Source organism: Anomaloglossus baeobatrachus, chromosome 7 (genome assembly GCF_048569485.1).
Source record: "Anomaloglossus baeobatrachus isolate aAnoBae1 chromosome 7, aAnoBae1.hap1, whole genome shotgun sequence".
Lineage (NCBI taxonomy): Eukaryota > Metazoa > Chordata > Amphibia > Anura > Aromobatidae > Anomaloglossus > Anomaloglossus baeobatrachus.
This window is the reverse complement of record NC_134359.1, coordinates 300,642,843-300,662,301: the sequence shown is the minus strand read 5'-3', so window position 1 is coordinate 300,662,301 and position 19,459 is coordinate 300,642,843. Positions and strand designations below refer to the sequence as shown.

Here is a 19,459-nt window from a genome sequence, read left to right as displayed (position 1 = left end):
CTGCGAGTTCACCATCCATAATATATCTATTCTAGGCCCATGTAATGTCCTCCAGGGAAAGAATTTACTATTCTATTTCAGATTTTTTTTTCTTTTATGGAACATTGCACAGCACAGGTAGAGCGATCATGGTCGTGACCGGGAGTGGGGCACCCACTAGTGCCTGCTTCAGCTGGGATGTGCACCCGAGGGCACATATCTAGCTTAAATGCAGGGACCCGGGGAGTTCCTGTACTGCAATACAAGCTGCCAGCTGCAGTGACTGACATCGGCATCCCCGTGATTGAGTGCGGTGCGTGACCGTGACATCATGCATCGCTATAGCACGGATGCCAATGTCAGCTGCCGGCCACTGTGTGCTAGCTACAGAGGACGCCGCGGTGTGGCATGGGAGCCAGGGAGGGTGAGTACAATGTATTTTTCTTGCATTAGAGACAGGAAGGGGACATATATACCAAGAACATAATAATAATAATCTTTATTTCTACCGCCAACATATTCCGCAGCACTTTACAACTCAGGAGACTCATATACATATCATATACATAAACATATACAAACAAGTAACAATTATAGAAGATACAATATATAAAGGGAAAAATGGCAACCCTGCTCGTGAGAGCTTACAATCTACAATGAGATGGGGGGACAAGGTACAAGTGCTTATTTACAATGACAATCCAGCCATCTCACGGAAATGTGGGACAGATAATGGCTTCCTGGACCAGTTGCCCAGAACCTTGAGATGCATTTGGGTGGGATGGAGTTTGACGTGGGGTTATGTTGTGAGAAGTTGTAGAGGGATTAGGTGAAATTAGTTTGGCTAGGGAGTGTGATAGGCTGCCCTAAAAAGATGCGTTTTTAGGGAGCGTCTGAAGCTGAGTGAGGTGTGATTTGTCCTAACTTCTTGGGGTAGAGCGTTCCAGAGGATTGGTGCAGCTCGGAAGAAGTCTTGGATTCGGGAGTGGGAGGTTCGGATTAGTGTAGATGTTAGTCGAAAGTCATTTGCAGGGCGTAGAGAACGGGTGGGATGATAGAGAGGAGGGAGGAGATGTAGGGGGGTGCCGCACTGTGGAGAGCTTTGTGGTGATAGACAGAGAGGAGGGTGGAGATGTAGGGGGGTGCTGCACTGTGGAGAGCTTTGTGGTGATAGACAGAGAGGAGGGTGGAGTGTAGGGGGGTGCCGCACTGGAGAGCTTTGTGGTGATATACAGAGAGGAGGGTGGAGATGTAGGGGGGTGCCGCACTGTGGAGAGCTTTGTGGTGATAGACAGAGAGGAGGGTGGAGATGTAGGGGGGTGCCGCACTGTGGAGAGCTTTGTGGTGATAGACAGAGAGGAGGGTGGAGTGTAGGGGGCTGCCGCACTGTGGAGAGCTTTGTGGTGATAGACAGAGAGGAGGGTGGAGATGTAGGGGGTGCCACACTGGAGAGCTTTGTGGTGATAGACAGAGAGGAGGGTGGAGATGTAGGGGGTGCCGCACTGTGGAGACCTTTGTGGGTGATAGACAGAGGAGGGTGGAGATGTAGGGGGGGTGCTGCACTGTGGAGAGCTTTGTGGGTGATAGACAGAGAGGGGGGTGGAGATGTAGGGGGTGCTGCACTGTGGAGAGCTTCGTGGTGATAGACAGAGAGGGGGGTGGAGATGTAGGGGGTGCCGCACTGTGGAGAGCTTTGTGGTGATAGACAGAGAGGGGGGTGGAGATGTAGGGGGTGCTGCACTGTGGAGAGCTTTGTGGTGATAGACAGAGAGGGGGGTGGAGATGTAGGGGGTGCTGCACTGTGGAGAGCTTTGTGGGTGATAGACAGAGGAGGGTGGAGATGTAGGGGGTGCTGCACTGTGGAGAGCTTTGTGGGTGATAGACAGAGAGGGGGGTGGAGATGTAGGGGGTGCTGCACTGTGGAGAGCTTCGTGGTGATAGACAGAGAGGGGGGTGGAGATGTAGGGGGTGCTGCACTGTGGAGAGCTTTGTGGTGATAGACAGAGAGGGGGGTGGAGATGTAGGGGGTGCCGCACTGTGGAGGGCTTTGTGAGTGAGAACAAGCAGTGTGAATTGGATCCTGTGATATATGGGCAGCCATTGCAATGACTGGCACAGAGCAGAGGCATCCGAGTAGCGGTTAGCCAGATAGGTGGCTGCTGCATTAAGATGCACAAGATGTATCATGTATACCAGGAGGGGGACAAATACCAGGATGAGGATCATGTATACCAGGAGGGAGACACACAAATCAGAATGGGAACAAATACCAGGATGGGGACATATTTACCAGGATGATGGGCATATATTCCAAGATGGGGAACCTGTATAGGAGGATGGAGAACATAAATCCCAGGATGGGGGACATTACTACATAATGGGGAGGGGGCAACTCGTATGTGTTTATCGGCTTTAGAATGCTATAAGGCTGAGACCGCACTTTGCGTTTCAGGTGCTTTTTAGGTCCGTTTTGAGAAGCGCCTTTTTCATGCCAAAAGGCATGCGTTTTGATTTTCCAGCAAAGTCTATGGAAAATGGGGATTTTCAGACCGCACTTTGCGTTTCTAAACGCTGCATTTAATTTGCATATTTTGTGGGAAAAAAACATGCGTTCAAAGAAGCAGCATGTCAGTTGTTTTTGCCATTTTGGGTGCGTTCTAAACCCATTGAAATCAATGAGTTGTAGAAAATCGCTGCCAAAATGTGAAGTAGTGCACTTGCATTGCATTATTGTTGCGATCCACATGTTTTTTTAAACATAACAAAGGCACTTCTTTCGGTCTCTCTCTGTTGGTCTGTCTGTCGGTCGGTCGGTCTCTCTCTCTCTCTGTCTCTACCTCTCTCTCTGTCCACGTCGGTCTCTCCCTCCCACCCCCTCTCTCATACTCACTGATCCACGATCACCGGTGCGGCGCTGCACGGCGTTCACACTGCTCCGGCGGCTTCTTCTTTTGAAAATGCCGGCCGCTCATTAATCCATCACGTATTCCCTGCTTTCGCCGCCCACCGGCGCCTATGATTGGTTGCAGTCAGACACGCCCCCATGCTGAGTGACAGCTGTCTCACTGCAACCAATCACAGCCGCCGGTGGGCGGGTCTATATCAAGCAGTAAAATAAATAAATGAAAAAAAAACTACGTGCGGTCCCACCCCATTTGGATACCAGCCAGGGTAAAGCCACACGGCTGAAGGCTGGTATTCTCAGGATGGGAAGCTCCACGTTATGGGGAGCTCCCCAGCCTAACAATATCAGCCAGCAGCCGCCCGGAATTGCCACATGCATTAGATGCGACAGTCCCGGGACTTTACCGGCTCATCCCAAATTGCCCTGGTGCGGTGGCAAACGGGGTAATAAGGAGTTAATGGCAGCAGCCCATAGCTGCCACTAAGTCCTAGGTTAATCATGTCAGGCGTCTCCCCGAGATACCTTCCATGATTAACCTGTAAGTTAAAGTAAATAAACACACATCCAAAAAATCATTTATTTGTAATGAAAGACAAAAAAACACCCTCTTTCACCACTTTATTAACCCCTCAAAAACACCTCCAGGTCCGACGTAATCCACACAAGGTCCCCCGACGCTTCCAGCTCTGCTACATCGGAAGGTGACAGGAGCGGCCGTAGTACACCGCCGCTCCTGTCAGCGCCACGCAGCAACTGAAGTGAGTCGCGCGATCAGCTGTGCTGTCACTGAAGTTACTCGCGGCCACTGCTCTCCGGTTGAGGACTGCAGCTGTGGCCGCGAGTAACCTGAGTGAAAGCACAGCTGATCGCACGGCTCACTGCAGTCACTCAGGGTATTTGTGATCACAGGTGAGTCCTTCACATGTGACCGCAAATCAAGCCGCGGCACACGCACACAGCCGCGTGATCACAATGAAATCGGGTGAAGTTCATCCGAGTTCATTCTGATCGTGCAGCACTGTCCGCAGCCAGCCATGACAGTGACAGTGCTGTCCCACTCGGCTGTGCAGAAAGTCTATGGGGATACTGCAGAGCCGAGTGGGTGCGTTCTGTGAAAAATGTGCGTTCTGGATGCTTTTCCCATTCTGTCTATGGCAGAGAAAGTATCCAGCACGCATGAATTCTCACCAGGAATGTGCGCACGTTGCGTTCTGCCGAATGCGTCTCAGAGCGCAGCTTTCTCAGCTGCGTTCTGAGACGCACACGCAGTGACTTACACGCTGCGGAATAGAACGCAAAGTGCGTTCTTAGCCTAAGGGCTCGTACATCTGACCAATATGCGGAGGGGTGGGGGGCTCAGGTCTAAACTTTGGTCCAGTCCCACATCTGTTGTACAGTAAATATTTGACATTTTGTCACCATTTCTGCAGGGTTAGATATATGCAAACTTATAGAACAAAAAATAGCACCATTTATTTCTTTACACTTAGTCAAACATGTCATAAAAACGATACATACATACATAACGAACATAAAAACGTCATAAAAAATTCAATTTGGAATAAAAAGGGTTAAAAATAAATCATTCAATATTTCACAGTTTAAAAAAAGCTGAAATATAGGTGGGATCGGGGGTCGTCCATCCTGGGACCAGTCCTGGGGACCCCTGTAGTGGAGGGGCACGCCGCACACTCTCCGCGGTCATCTCTACAATCGCCGGTCATGATGCCGCCCCCGGTTCCGCCCACGCGGTTGTCCTCTCCAGGTCCTCCACCAGTCGGGGGTCTTTCTCCTTCAGGACGTTGCAGAATTCCTCCTCCGCTCCCTTCCTGACGATCATCTTCAGGAGTTGGTCGTTGATTATGGAGCCCGGTGACGTGCAGCGCAGGAGCGCGTCCTCCTCGTCCCCGTCGATGACGTTTCGCACCCGCAGCTCCAGCAGGAGGGGCGGCAGCAGCGGCAGTCGATCGCACAGACGACGGTAGTTCTTTTCTATGAAGATTTTTGAAACTGGAATCAAAAAAATAAATAAATATTACACAAACGATGAGACACTGCGCGGGGGATACAGTGCGGCTGCCGTCACACGCTGCAGTTTTTTCTTTTTCCACAGGTTTTTGTTTTTTTAATGCAATTATATAAAGTAATAAACATAGTTCATCAGATAAGGCCATTCTCGTTCACATTGCACAGTGGGGTGTTAAATCAATGACATCACCTCACTCTGTGACGTCAGCACGGCAAGAGGAGAATGACGTAAGCAGCGGTTACACCATCAGTGACCTCTGTGAGGCGCAGGGGCGCCGAGAAACAAGTGCGCATGCGTAGTGAGAGCTTGCGATCGGAAATCTGCTGCGGGCGCCAGTGATCACACAGAGCATGCGCGGGCTACACTGTTCCCATTGTAACGGAATCGGCCGTTAGCGATGGGCGTGGCCTGTTACGTGATTGGCTGAGGAAGAAATGCGCGGGAGGCGCGAGCCTGGCTGAGAGCGCGGCACATTCTGAGGGGAGCGCGCGGTGAACGAGTCAGTCAGGCGCCGTCCTCTGCGTAGCTGAGGAGTAATGGCGGCTAGTGGTGAGTGAGGCGGAGGAGGACGTCAGCAGCACTCATTAATAACGCGCTTATTGCTGTGTCAGCCATATTGTGACAGGAAGCCAGGTCTGTACGAGTGTTTTCTGTCATGATGGAGCCGACACCAGTGTCACATATTGTGAGGTAAATCCACCTGCTCCTTCCATTATCAGTGTTATTTCAGCAGTTCATCCTCTGAGGTATTGGATTAAAATGAAAATGAGTGCAAAAAAACACCCAAAATAGGAAAATCTAACACAAACCCATCAATCCCACCATGATCGAGCCTGAGATATCCCCCCAGAAATAACCGCAGAGCCTGAGATATCCCCCCAGAAATAACCGCAGAGCCTGAGATATCCCCCCAGAAATAACCGCAGAGCCTGAGATATCCCCCCAGAAATAACCGCAGAGCCTGAGATATCCCCCCCAGAAATAACCACAGCACCCGAGATATCCCCCCAGAAATAACTGCAGAGCCTGAGATTTCCCCCCCAGAAATAACCGCAGAGCCTGAGATATCCCCCCCCAGAAATAACCGCAGAGCCTGAGATATCCCCCCCCAGAAATAACCGCAGAGCCTGAGATATCCCCCCAGAAATAACCGCAGAGCCTGAGATATCCCCCCCCCAGAAATAACCGCAGAGCCTGAGATATCCCCCCAGAAATAACCGCAGAGCCTGAGATATCCCCCCCAGAAATAACCGCAGAGCCCGAGATATCACCCCCAGAAATAACCACAGCACCCGAGATATCCCCCCAGAAATAACTGCAGAGCCTGAGATTTCCCCCCCAGAAATAACCGCAGAGCCTGAGATATCCCCCCAGAAATAACCGCAGAGCCTGAGATATCCCCCCCAGAAATAACCGCAGAGCCTGAGATATCCGCCCAGAAATAACCGCAGAGCCTGAGATATCCCCCCCAGAAATAACCGCAGAGCCTGAGATATCCCCCCAGAAATAACTGCAGAGCCTGAGATTTCCCCCCCAGAAATAACCGCAGAGCCTGAGATATCCCCCCAGAAATAACCGCAGAGCCTGAGATATCCCCCCCAGAAATAACCGCAGAGCCTGAGATATCCGCCCAGAAATAACCGCAGAGCCTGAGATATCCCCCCAGAAATAACCGCAGAGCCTGAGATATCCCCCCAGAAATAACCGCAGAGCCTGAGATATCCCCCCCAGAAATAACCGCAGAGCCTGAGATATCCCCCCAGAAATAACCGCAGAGCCTGAGATATCCCCCCCAGAAATAACCGCAGAGCCTGAGATATCCCCCCAGAAATAACCGCAGAGCCTGAGATATCCCCCCAGAAATAACCGCAGAGCCTGAGATATCCCCCCAGAAATAACTGCAGAGCCTGAGATTTCCCCCCCAGAAATAACCGCAGAGCCTGAGATATCACCCCCAGAAATAACCGCAGAGCCTGAGCTATCCCCCCAGAAATAACCGCAGAGCCTGAGATTTCCCCCCCAGAAATAACCGCAGAGCCTGAGATATCCCCCCCAGAAATAACCACAGAGCCTGAGATATCCCCCCAGAATTAACCGCAGAGCCTGAGATATCCCCCCAGAAATAGTCACAGAGCCTGAGATATCCCCCCAGACACCAACCGCAGAGCCTGCGATATCACCCCCAGAAATAACCGCAGAGCCCGAGATTTCCCCCCCCAGAAATCACCACAGAGCCTGAGATTTCCCCCCCAAAAATAACCGCAGAGCCTGAGATATCTCCCCCCCAGAAATCACCACAGAGCCTGAGATATCCCCCAAGAAATAACCGCAGAGCCTGAGATATCCCCCCCAGAAATCACCACAGAGCCTGAGATATCCCCCCAAGAAATCACCACAGAGCCTGAGATATCCCCCCAGAAATCACCACAGAGCCTGAGATATCCCCCCAGAAATCACCACAGAGCCCGAGATATCCCCCCCCAGAAATAACAGCAGAGCCCGAGATATCACCCCCAGAAATAACCACAGAGCTCAAGATATCTCCCCAGAAATAGCCGCAGAGCCCGAGATATCACCCCAGAAATAATCGCAGAGGCCGAGATATCACCCCCAGATACTAACTGCAGAGCCCGAAAAATCACCCCCAGAAATAACCGCAGAGCCCGAAATATCACCCCCAGAAATAACCGCAGAGCCCGAGATACCCCCCAGAAATCACCACAGAGCCTGAGATATCCCCCCAGAAATAACCGCAGAGCCCAAGATTTCACCCCTAGAAATCACCACAGAGCCTGAGATATCCCCCCAAGAAATCACCACAGAGCCTGAGATATCCCCCCCAGAAATCACCACAGAGCCCGAGATATCCCCCCCAGAAATCACCACAGAGCCTGAGATATCACCCCCAGAAATAACCGCTGAGCCCGAGATATTCTCCCCAGAAATCACCACAGAGCCTGAGATATCACCCCCAGAAATAACCGCAGAGCCTGAGATATCCCAGCAGAAATAACCACAGAGCCTGAGATATCCCCCCAGAAATAGTCACAGAGCCTGAGATATCCCCCCAGACACCAACCGCAGAGCTTGCGATATCACCCCCAGAAATAACCGCAGAGCCTGAGATTTCCCCCCCAGAAATCACCACAGAGTCTGAGATATCCCCCCAGAAATCACCACAGAGCCTGAGATTTCCCCCCCAAAAATAACCGCAGAGCCTGAGATATCCCCCCCCCCCAGAAATCACCACAGAGCCTGAGATATCCCCCCAGAAATCACCGCAGAGCCTGAGATATCCCCCCCAGAAATCACCACAGAGCCTGAGATATCCCCCCCAGAAATCACCACAGAGCCCGAGATATCCCCCCCAGAAATAACAGCAGAGCCCGAGATATCCCCCCCCAGAAATAACCACAGAGCCCGAGATATCCCCCCAGAAATAATCACAGAGGCCGAGATATCACCCCCAGATACTAACTGCAGAGCCCGAAATATCACCCCCAGAAATAACCGCAGAGCCCGAAATATCACCCCCAGAAATAACCGCAGAGCCCGAGATACCCCCCCCCAGAAATAACCGCAGAGCCCGAGATATCCCCCCCAGAAATCACCACAGAGCCTGAGATATCCCCCCAGAAATAACTGCAGAGCCCAAGATTTCACCCCAGAAATCACCACAGAGCCTGAGATATCCCCCCAAGAAATCACCACAGAGCCTGAGATATCCCCCCCCAGAAATCACCACAGAGCCCGAGATATCCCCCCCAGAAATCACCACAGAGCCTGAGATATCCCCACCAGAAATAACCACCGAGCTCGAGATATCACCCCCAGAAATAGCCGCAGAGCCCGAGATATCACCCCCAAAAATAACCGCAGAGCACGAGATATCACCCCCAGAAATAACCGCAGAGCCCAAGATATCACCCCCAGAAATAACTACAGAGCCCGAGATATCACCCCCAGAAATAACCACAGAGCCCGAGATATCACCCCCAGAAATAACTACAGAGCCCGAGATATCACCCCCAGAAATAACCGCTGAGCCCGAGATATCACTCCCAAAAATAACCGCAGAGCCCGAGATATTCCCCCCAGAAATAACCGCAGAGCCCGAGATATCACCCCCAGAAATAACCGCAGAGCCCGAGATATCCCCCCCAGAAAGAACCGCAGAGCCCAAGATATCACTCCCAGAGAGAACCGCAGAGCCCGAGCTATCACCCCCGGAAATAACCGCAGCGCCTGAGATATCACCCCCAGAAAGAACCGCAGAGCCCGAGATATCACCCCCAGAAAGAACCGCAGAGCCCGAGATATCACCCCCAGAAAGAACCGCAGAGCCCGAGATATCACCCCCAGAAATAACCACAGAACACGAGATATCACCCCCAGAAATAGTCGCAGAGCCCGAGATATCCCCCCCCCCAGAAATAACTGCAGAGCCTGAGATATCACCCCCAGAAAGAACCGCAGAGCCTGAGATATCCCCCCAGAAATAACCACAGAGCCTGAGATATCCCCCCAGAAATAGTCACAGAGCCTGAGATATCCCCCCAGACACCAACCGCAGAGCCTGCGATATCACCCCCAGAAATAACCGCAGAGCCCGAGATTTCCCCCCCAGAAATCACCACAGAGCCAGAGATATCCCCCCAGAAATCACCACAGAGCCTGAGATTTCCCCCCCAAAAATAACCGCAGAGACTGAGATATCCCCCCCAGAAATCACCACAGAGCCCGAGATATCCCCCCCAGAAATCACCACAGAGCCTGAGATATCCCCCCCAGAAATCACCACAGAGCCCGAGATATCCCCCCAGAAATAACAGCAGAGCCCGAGATATCCCCCCCAGAAATAACAGCAGAGCCCGAGATATCCCCCCAAGAAATAACAGCAGAGCCCGAGATATCCCCCCAAGAAATAACAGCAGAGCCCGAGATATCACCCCCAGAAATAACCACAGAGCTCATGATATCTCACCAGAAATAGCCGCAAAGCCCGAGATATCCCCCCAGAAATAATCGCAGAGGCCGAGATATCACCCCCAGATACTAACTGCAGAGCCCGAAATATCACCCCCAGAAATAACCGCAGAGCCCGAGATATCCCCCCCAGAAATCACCACAGAGCCTGAGATATCCCCCCAGAAATAACCGCAGAGCCCAAGATTTCACCCCCAGAAATCACCACAGAGCCCGAGATATCCCCCCAAGAAATCACAGAGCCTGAGATATCCCCCCCAGAAATCACCACAGAGCCCGAGATATCCCCCCCAGAAATCACCACAGAGCCTGAGATATCCCCCCCCCAGAAATAACCGCAGAGCCTGAGATATCACCCCCAGAAATAACCACCGAGCTAGAGATATCCCCCCCAGAAATAGCCGCAGAGCCCGAGATATCACTCCCAAAAATAACCGCAGAGCCCGAGATATCACCCCCAGAAATAACCGCAGAGCCCAAGATATCACTCCCAAAAATAACCGCAGAGCCCGAGATATCCCCCCCCAGAAATAACCGCAGAGCCCGAGATATCCCCCCCAGAAAGAACCGCAGAGCCCAAGATATCACACCCAGAGAGAACCGCAGAGCCCGAGATATCACCCCCGGAAATAACCGCAGCGCCCGAGATATCACCCCCGGAAATAACCGCAGCGCCCGAGATATCACCCCCGGAAATAACCGCAGCGCCCGAGATATCACCCCCAGAAAGAACCGCAGAGCCCGAGATATCACCCCCAGAAAGAACCGCAGAGCCCGAGATATCACCCCCAAAAATAACCGCAGAGCCCGAGATATCACCCCCAGAAATAACCACAGAACACGAAATATCACCCCCAGAAATAGTCGCAGAGTCTGAGATATCACCCCCAGAAATAACCGCAGAGCCCGAGATATCCCCCCCAGAAATAACCGCAGAGCCTGAGATATCACCCCCAGAAATAACCGCAGAGCCCGAGATATCCCCCCCAGAAATAACCGCAGAGCCCGAGATATCACCCCCAGATACCAACCGCAGCACCCGAGATATCACCCCCAGAAATAGCCACAAAGCCCGAGATATCCCCCCAGAAATAACCGCAGACCCTGAGCTATCACCCCCATTACCTGAGATGGATCCGTGGCCTTCGCTGGGCTTTGACAATCTTTCCAGGTCATCTGAAAATAATGAAAGTAAAGTAAGCGCCATCTCTGTTATTTCAATGTTTTATTTGCTATTTTTTCCCATTTGGAGGTGGATTTGCACTTGACCGATACCCCAGTAGTCACAGCTATCCTCCCGCTTCAGGCGGTGTCCGAGTGCTGCTGTCCGATTCTTTTCTTGGATAGCGCTCGCGTCTATAGAATAGAATGGATAAATTCCCCCTGAGAACGAGATCCGTGAGTCTCTGAGCAGCTCGTATCTGGTTTGATTTTGTGGATAAGTATCGTCCATTAAAGCTTATTGAGATCCTGAGAGTCTGAGGCAAATCGGGAGGCTTCTGGTTTGCTTTCGTTTGGCATCTGTCATAGAAATGTATCTTTGCAATAAATTTTAATAAAAAAGTAAAGTTCTAGGGCGTCTTCAGAAAAAAAAAAACCCCACCCTCTTCCTTGGTTACAGCGGTCCTCCCCTGCCCCAATAATGATCAGGACGCAGTGGCTGGTGACTAGGAATATTGCAGTTTCCCGGATCAGATATGTGATCGTCCTGGATTGCACGCTGTCCTGTCAATAGACTGTCCGTAAATTTTCCAAATTTGTGATAAACCCTTGGCATGGCCACCATGTGAAAAACCCCAACAATGGAATATATTGTTGATCTCTGGAAGCTGAGCCGCAATAAACTGGAGGGGAGTGATGGGGACAAAGCTGGCTGAAATACAAGGAAACGAGACATCATGGCACCAGGCTCTCTCGTCTGACTCTTTTTATTATCTTGGACATGGGCTTGTTCAGGGGACACACTTCCACTTTATTTTTATTATTCCCTAAAACTGTATGTGTATGTGACCATGTCTGTACAGCGCTGTGGAAATAATGGCGCTGTATATGTGTATAAAATAAATACTGTAAGTGCTGTAATATACTCACCCGATATTTACCTTGGTTACGAGCGTTCGCAGCTGCTAGGAGCCGGGCTGCCTGCTCCCTGCACACGTAACCAAGGTAAACATCGGGTAACTAAGCGAAGCGCTTTGCTTGGTCACGCGATATTTACCTTGGTTACGAGCGTCCGCCTCTCTCAGGCGGGGGAGGGGGAGAGAGAGACTGATCACGCCAGTCTGGTTTCTGGGCATGCTCAGTAGAGCAAGCAGGATCCTGTTTATCAGCATGCCAGCGTTCACATGCGCTTGTGTGCTGTTTAGTCAGGATTCAGCAATTTTCAGTATTTGGACGCAGCTCAAAAACGCTACAAGTAGCGTTTTTGAAAAAAGTTAAAAAACTGCAAGTCGCTGGATCCTCACTATAACGCACGCAAACGCAGGTGAACGCATGTTGATGCGAGTCCATTGCAAATGCATTGAAATGAAAACGCATTTGCACTGGATCCGTTTTTGCGCTAAAAAAAAAACATTCAATACGCATGTTAAAAAAACGTTGTGTGAAAACAGCCTAAGTGTTTAACTCTATCACCAGGAAAGACCAAGGGGGGAATGAGTTTATTAAAGGACACAAAGAAAAGTGATGATTATTAACAGCTGACAGGTGAGGAAATCTGCAGGGTCCTAAAGGGAAAGGGATAAACCCCAAACAGAGAAGAATAGAACTTCAGGGAGTAGTTTGTGTAGCCAAATGCTGCGACCTTCCACAGCCGAACACCACAAGACTGTGTCATCCGTAACACACCCGTGACAGAAATGCGGGAAGGTTCGGAGAATCTGAGGCAGAATGGAATGGGTTACTCCTGCCCTGTCAGATAATGAAGGGAATAGACAAATTCCTGGAATGTGATTTGTCAACGCGTTTCAGAGTGATCCAACCTTCATCAGAGAAGTCAAGTCATGTGATTTGTCCTGATGAGGCCACTTTAAGCACCCAGGTGAGCACCACTTTATATTTTCTATCTATTTTACCCTGGATAAGACCCTATTGCTCTATTTGTCTCCCCAGCCTCATCACGATAAGCTTTGGAGAATGGGAGTCAGTAACGCGAGTATCGGAGGCTCCAATATTATTATCTATGATTAGTCTTATTTAGAGGACCTCTCACCAGCGTCCAGGTGACATTCCCAGATCTTGTCAGCGGAGCCCTTCTCTCGGATATTCAGGCTGATGCTGGTCTTCTTGTTATCTATCCGGATATCTGAGTACGGGTACTGGGCGGACGGCTTTATGAAGAGAAAATGCAGCTCCTGAAATCACAAATGTAATGTAAAAGGCTGGAACAAACTATACAAATGCAACACATCAGGATTAGGCCTCCTTCAGACGTCCATTGTGTTATTGGGCATATTCACGACTAATTTATTTTGCAGACCAATGTTATATAAAAAAGTATTAATTTCTGATCTTTTTGGACTTCAGACATAAGCCACTGGCATCCTTAGGATATGTTCACACGTGGCGTTATTGCAGCATATTATTTGACAGCCAAAACCTTTGCTCTTGGCAATAAAAATGCGTATAAAATGCAGCTATTCTCTGCTTTTCAGTCCGTTTTCATGTGTGATTTGTCTACAGTACATGTTAATAAAGTTTGTTTTATTCACCAAAAATTACTTCAAATATGTTTTTGTTCATCGTTTTTGCATTTTATTAATAGTTTTAAAAATAAAACGCTGCAGTGCTGAAATTCAGTCAGGAAATAAAACTGCACGTACACAAGACGTCTGAAATGTCATTGCTTTTGTCAGTACTGTAAGATGTATTTTATTTTGTACCCCCAAAAAATGCATCCAAAAAAATGCATCCAAAAAAATGCCACGTGTGAACACACCTTAAGGAATTGTCTGATTTAAGATCCTTTCTGTAAGACACTAGGGCAGATTCGGGACGTCTTCTGCACATTTACCGTGGGTAATATTGATGAACCTTTTGGCCCTGTCACAATGTACGTCTTTTTACTCCAAGTATTTAGTACATACGCCGGTTTGTCGAACAAGTGAAATCCATTCCTGTGCTTGTTAGTCTGAATAACCTGGGTGAGATAAAAATAAGATAAAGGCAAGATAATTATAAATACAGTCATATGAAAAAGTTTGGGCACCCCTATTAATTTTAACCTTTTTTTTTTTGTAACAATTTGGGTTTTTGCTATTTCAGTGTCATATATCTAATAACTGATGGACGGAGTAATATTTCTGGATTGAAATGAGGTTTATTGTACTAACAGAAAATGTGCAATCTGCATTTAAACAAAATTTGACCGGTGCAAAAGTATGGGCACCTCAACATAAAAGTGACATTAATATTTTGTAGATCCTCCTTTTGCAGAAATCACAGCCTCTAGTGGCTTCCTGTAGCTTTTAATGAGTTCCTGGATCCTGGATGAAGGTAGATTTGACCATTCCTGTTTACAAAACAATTCCAGTTCAGTTAAGTTTGATGGTCGCCGAGCATGGACAGCCGCTTCACATCATCCCACAGATTTTCAATGATATTCAGGTCTGGGGACTGGGATGGCCGTTCCAGAACATTGTAATTGTTCCTCTGCATGAATGCCTGAGTAGATTTGGAGCGGTGTTTTGGATCATTGTCTTGCTGAAATATCCATTTCCTGCGTAACTTCAACTTCGTCACTGATTCTTGCACATTATTGTCAAGAATCTGCTGATACTGAGTTGAATCCATGCGACCCTCAACTGTAACAAGATTCCTGGTGCCGGCATTGGCCACACAGCCCCAAAGCATGATGGAACCTCCGCCAAATGTTACTGTGGGTAGCAAGTGCTTTTCTTGGAATGCCGTGTTTTTTTGCCTCCATGCATAACGCCTTTTTGTATGACCAAACAACTCAATCTTTGTTTCATCAGTCCACAGGACCTTCTTCCAAAATGTAACTGGCTTGTCCAAATGTGCTTTTGCATAGCGCAGGCGACTCTGTTTGTGGCGTGCTTGCAGAAACGGCTTCTTTCGCATCACTCTCCCATACAGCTTCTCCTTGTACAACGTGCGCTGTATTGTTGACGGATGCACAGTGACACCATCTGCAGCCAGATGACGCTGCAGGTCTTTGGATGTGGTCTGTGGATTGTCCTTGACTGTTCTCACCATTTTTCTTCTCTGCCTTTCTGATATTTTTCTTGGCCTGCCACTTCTGGGCTTAACAAGAACTGTACCTGTGTTCTTCCATTTCCTTACTATGTTCCTCACAGTGGAAACTGAGACAACTTTTTGTACCTTCCCCCGAACAACTATGTTGAATAATCTTTGTTTTCAGATCATTTGAGAGTTGTTTTGAGGAGCCCATGATGCCCCTCTTCATAGGAGATTCAAATAGTAGAACAACTTGCAAGTGGCCACCTTAAATACCTTTTCTCATGATTGGATACACCTGCCTATGAAGTGCAAAGCTCAATGAGGTTACAAAACCAATTTAGTGCTTTAGTAAGTCAGTAAAAAATAGTTAGGAGTGTTCAAATCAAGAAATTGATAAGGGTGCCCATACTTATGCACCGGTCAAATTTTGTTTAAATGCGGATTGCACATTTTCTGTTACTACAATAAACCTCATTTCAATCCAGAAATATTACTCAGTCCATCAGTTATTAGATATATGAACCTGAAATAGCAAAAACCCAAATTGTTATAAAGAAAAAAGGTTAACATTAATAGGGGTGCCCAAACTTTTTCATATGACCGTATTATGTACTTTAATTTATCATCTGTCACCTTCAAAGCTTCAGTGAAATTGGAGTACAGCCATATGGGGGGCTTAGCCCCTCTTACAATCATGCCAGTACTATAGATTTTACTGCTTTAGCTCTTCAGAGAAAATACTTTTTAGATAATGGTTCATCCTTATTGTGTACAAGAGCTTTGTGCACCAATCTGCCCCCTCAATTATTATGGGGTGCACTGCCTGTAGCTTGACTGACAGCCCTTGCTTACCTAGAGAGAACTGCCTTAGGCCTGTTTCACACGTCAGTGAAAAACACAATCGTTTTTCACTCATGTGTTAAAAACTCATATGTCTCTTCGTGATCAGTGATAGCACATACAGATCAGGTACTCCAAGCTCACCTGTCCCAGCTCATGCTGTCTGTGGTGCTGAATTTCCAGCTCTGCTGTCTCCGGCACTGCTGCGTCACCACTGCAGCTACTTCCAGGTCGCAGTGCAGTGCGTATTCATGAGCAATTAGCCGCTTAGGAAGCAGCAGCCGGAGACAGCAGCGCTGGAGAAGGAGAGTATTAAAGTCTTTTTATTTCAAAGATACGTTTTTTTCTGGTACGTGTTTCACGGATGACACCATAGTGTGGTCCATGGGACATCAGTGATGCCGGAAAAAACCCACTTGTCTCTGTGCGGAGCACACGGACACACATGTACGCAGCATGGAGACATGGTCAGCGAAAAATCACTGATGTGTGCACAGACCCATTGATTTTAATGGGTCAGCGTATGTCTGTGGTTTCAGTACGTATAAAAGCTGTCACATATGTACCAGAATCACTGACGTATGAAACAGGCCTTTAGGCCCTGTGCGCACACTGCGTTTTTACCCGCGGATTTGCTGCGGAAATTTCTTGAGAAATGCTTGTGATCTTTCTGCAGACATTTCCCAGCAAAACCTATGGGAAAAAAAAATAGCTGTGCGCACACTACGGTTTTTTCTCAAGAAAATTCTTTCTGAAGAATTTCTTGAGAAAATGTGCACGTCACTTCTTTTCCGCAGGTACCTGCGGTATTTCACTCCATTCACTGTAATGTAATCGCTAAATACCAGGATATACCGCAGGTAGCAAATGATGTGCGGTATACCCCCGGTATAGCCGCGATTTACCTGCGGTAATGTTCATCACTGCCTGCGGTTTTGCAGGAAGTGATGTCATTATGACAGGCAGAGGAAGCGGAGCAGAGTGAACACACACTTCACATTCCCTGGACGCCGCACAGAAGTGCTTCCGTGTGACCTCCAGGTGCCCGTGCAGTCTGTGTCCCGCTCCAACCCCGCCGCTGCCTGCACTGCAGTGTCGTCTGCCCACAGTATCAGCAGCTTCTCACGCTGCAGCGCAGGCAGACACTGACACACAGCAGTGCGTGCAGCCGCGGGGATGCCGAGCGCTGCTGTCAGGAGGTTAGATGAGATCATTACCTGCTGTGACGATCTCCTGACGTCAGCACGGTCACTGCCGTCTATGCCCGTCTCGCGAGCGGCCCGAGACTGTCACTAGCGGTGACTTCACGGGCTCTCGCGATACTGCTGAGAACGCGGCGGGCATATAAGGCAGTGACAGCGCTGACGTCAGCAGTGCAGGAGATCATCGCAGCAGGTAATGATCTCATCTAACCTCCTGATGGCAGCGCTCGTCATCCCCTGCAGTGACCTGGGCTGACCTATTGATGTTAGCTCAGGTCACTGCATTACTCTCCCAGCCAATGAGGAACATTCTGTTGTTCATTGACTGGGACATTGACTATGGTATGGATGGCCGTGGGACCCCCTTATTGGATTACGCCGGACCCGGATTTGATTGTTCTTGTCAATAAATTGGTGAAAGAGGGAATGTTTTCGGGAGTGTTTTTTCAAATAAAACTTTTTTTGTTGTTTATTTTTTATTTCTTACTGACTGGGTTGGTGATGTCGGGTATCTGATAGACGCGTGACATCACTAACCCCAGGGCTTGATGCCAGGTGACATTACACATCTGGCATCAACCCCATATATTACCCCGTTTGCCACCGCACCAGGGCAACAGGATGAGTTGGGGCGAAGCGCCAAGATTGGCACGTCTAATGGATGCGCCACTTCTAGGGCGGCTGTAGCCTGCTATTTTAGGCTGGGGAGTGTCCAATAACAGTGGACCTCCCTAGTCTGAGAATAACAGACCACAGCTGTCTACTTTACCTTGGCTGGTGATCCAATTTAGGGGGGACCCCACGTTTTTTGTTTTAAATTATTTATTTAATGTAAAATAACAGCGTGGGGTGCCCTCTGTTTTGGATCACCAGCCAAGGTAAAGTTGTCGGCTGTGGTCTGCAGGCTGCAGCCGTCTGCTTTACCCTAGCTGGCTACAAAAGATGGGGGCCCTCACGTCGTTTTTTTTTTTTTTAATTTATTTATTTTTTGGCTAAATACAAGGCTAGGCACCCTTTAGTGCCACATGAAAGTCACTAAAGGGTGCCAGCTTAGAATATGCAGGGGGTGGGACATTATATAGGTCTTTCTCATCTATTATCTATCTATCTATTCATCTATACATCTTTCCCTCTATCCATTATCTGTCTGTCTATCTATCGATTATCTATTATCTATATTATTTATTGCAGTTACAGCATAAAAAAAACCGCAGAGACCAACCTGCGGAAAAACCGCGGCAAAAATGCATGCGTTTTTCCTGCGGTTTTGGTGCGTTTTTTTACCGCAGGTGCGGTAATCTTCAACTCCCAGAAGTTTCTCAAGAAATTTTCTTGAGAAAAATCACTTTTCTAGTGCACACATAGCCTAAAGGGGTTTTTCCCTTGAAGTATGAACTTACTATAGTTGTAATTATATTGCACTAAAGAATTACGTTATCAGGTTGTTTTAACTGAACAGAGAACATCATAAAAACCAATCCCCAAAACAATCTCAGATTTGTGGCTTTTTTTATATTTAATAACAGAAATGTGGTATTTTTTTTTTGTGTGTGTGCAGAAAAAACGCCGCTTATAACAGTTCATGCAAAGCTGATATGATTTCATGAAAGCTTCTGTCCATTGTACTTTTAAAAATCTGTGTTGCTTTGGTGAACTTTTTTTCTATAGGCTTTCATGGGCAGTTTAAAAAAAATAAAATATAAAAAGAAAATCACAGTTGCATTAAATGCAGGATAACTGTTTCTGCACGAAAACTCCACTACTTCAAATCTGCACCAAAAATACAGTAAAAAATACAATCAGAGGAGATTGCAATTTTGGTGCAGAGAGAAAAAGTAGTGTTTTTTGCACTTAAATTGGAAATTTAGCCTCCAGCTCCAGCATTGTATCAGCTGGTGGTAGAAGGAATCTCATTAAACACTACATTCATGCATAACTTCTTACCTCTTTTAATGAAAAAAAGGGAACCAGCACGATCTGAAATTGGCATGCATCATATAAAAAGTGAAAATTCACAAATTTATTCCAACTGTACTATAATAAAAAAATGAGATTTTTAGCAAATAATTGATCAATTTTTTGAGCCACCCCTGCCAACGTCACGGCAAATCTCAATAGGGGGGTCCTACTCTACATTCTGTATTTCATGTGCCATGCGGCCTCCTAGATAAAGTTAAAAGCAGAACCATAATGGAGCACACATACCTGCAACCTGTATATAGCCGCTTCCATGTTGCAAAAAAGGCACTTGTGGATAGAGACCAGCCCAGGTCCCAGCATGGGGAGCAAGCCCTACACATACCAGGACTATATCAGAAC

General features: G+C 48.1%; 1 protein-coding gene across 1 annotated transcript in view; it reads right to left on the bottom strand.

Annotated features, from left to right (window-relative positions):
- Nucleotides 1-4,217: 4,217 nt before the first annotated feature.
- Nucleotides 4,218-19,459, bottom strand: part of LOC142246784 (uncharacterized) — a 31,208-nt gene continuing 15,966 nt past the window's right edge. The window contains exons 6-9 of the mRNA XM_075319835.1: nucleotides 13,912-14,037; nucleotides 13,111-13,252; nucleotides 11,025-11,075; nucleotides 4,218-4,894 (exon numbers count right to left, since the gene is read on the bottom strand). Coding sequence (XP_075175950.1) covers nucleotides 4,605-4,894; nucleotides 11,025-11,075; nucleotides 13,111-13,252; nucleotides 13,912-14,037 — 609 coding nt within the window. The 3' untranslated portion in view covers nucleotides 4,218-4,604. The remainder of the gene's footprint in view (nucleotides 4,895-11,024; nucleotides 11,076-13,110; nucleotides 13,253-13,911; nucleotides 14,038-19,459) is intronic.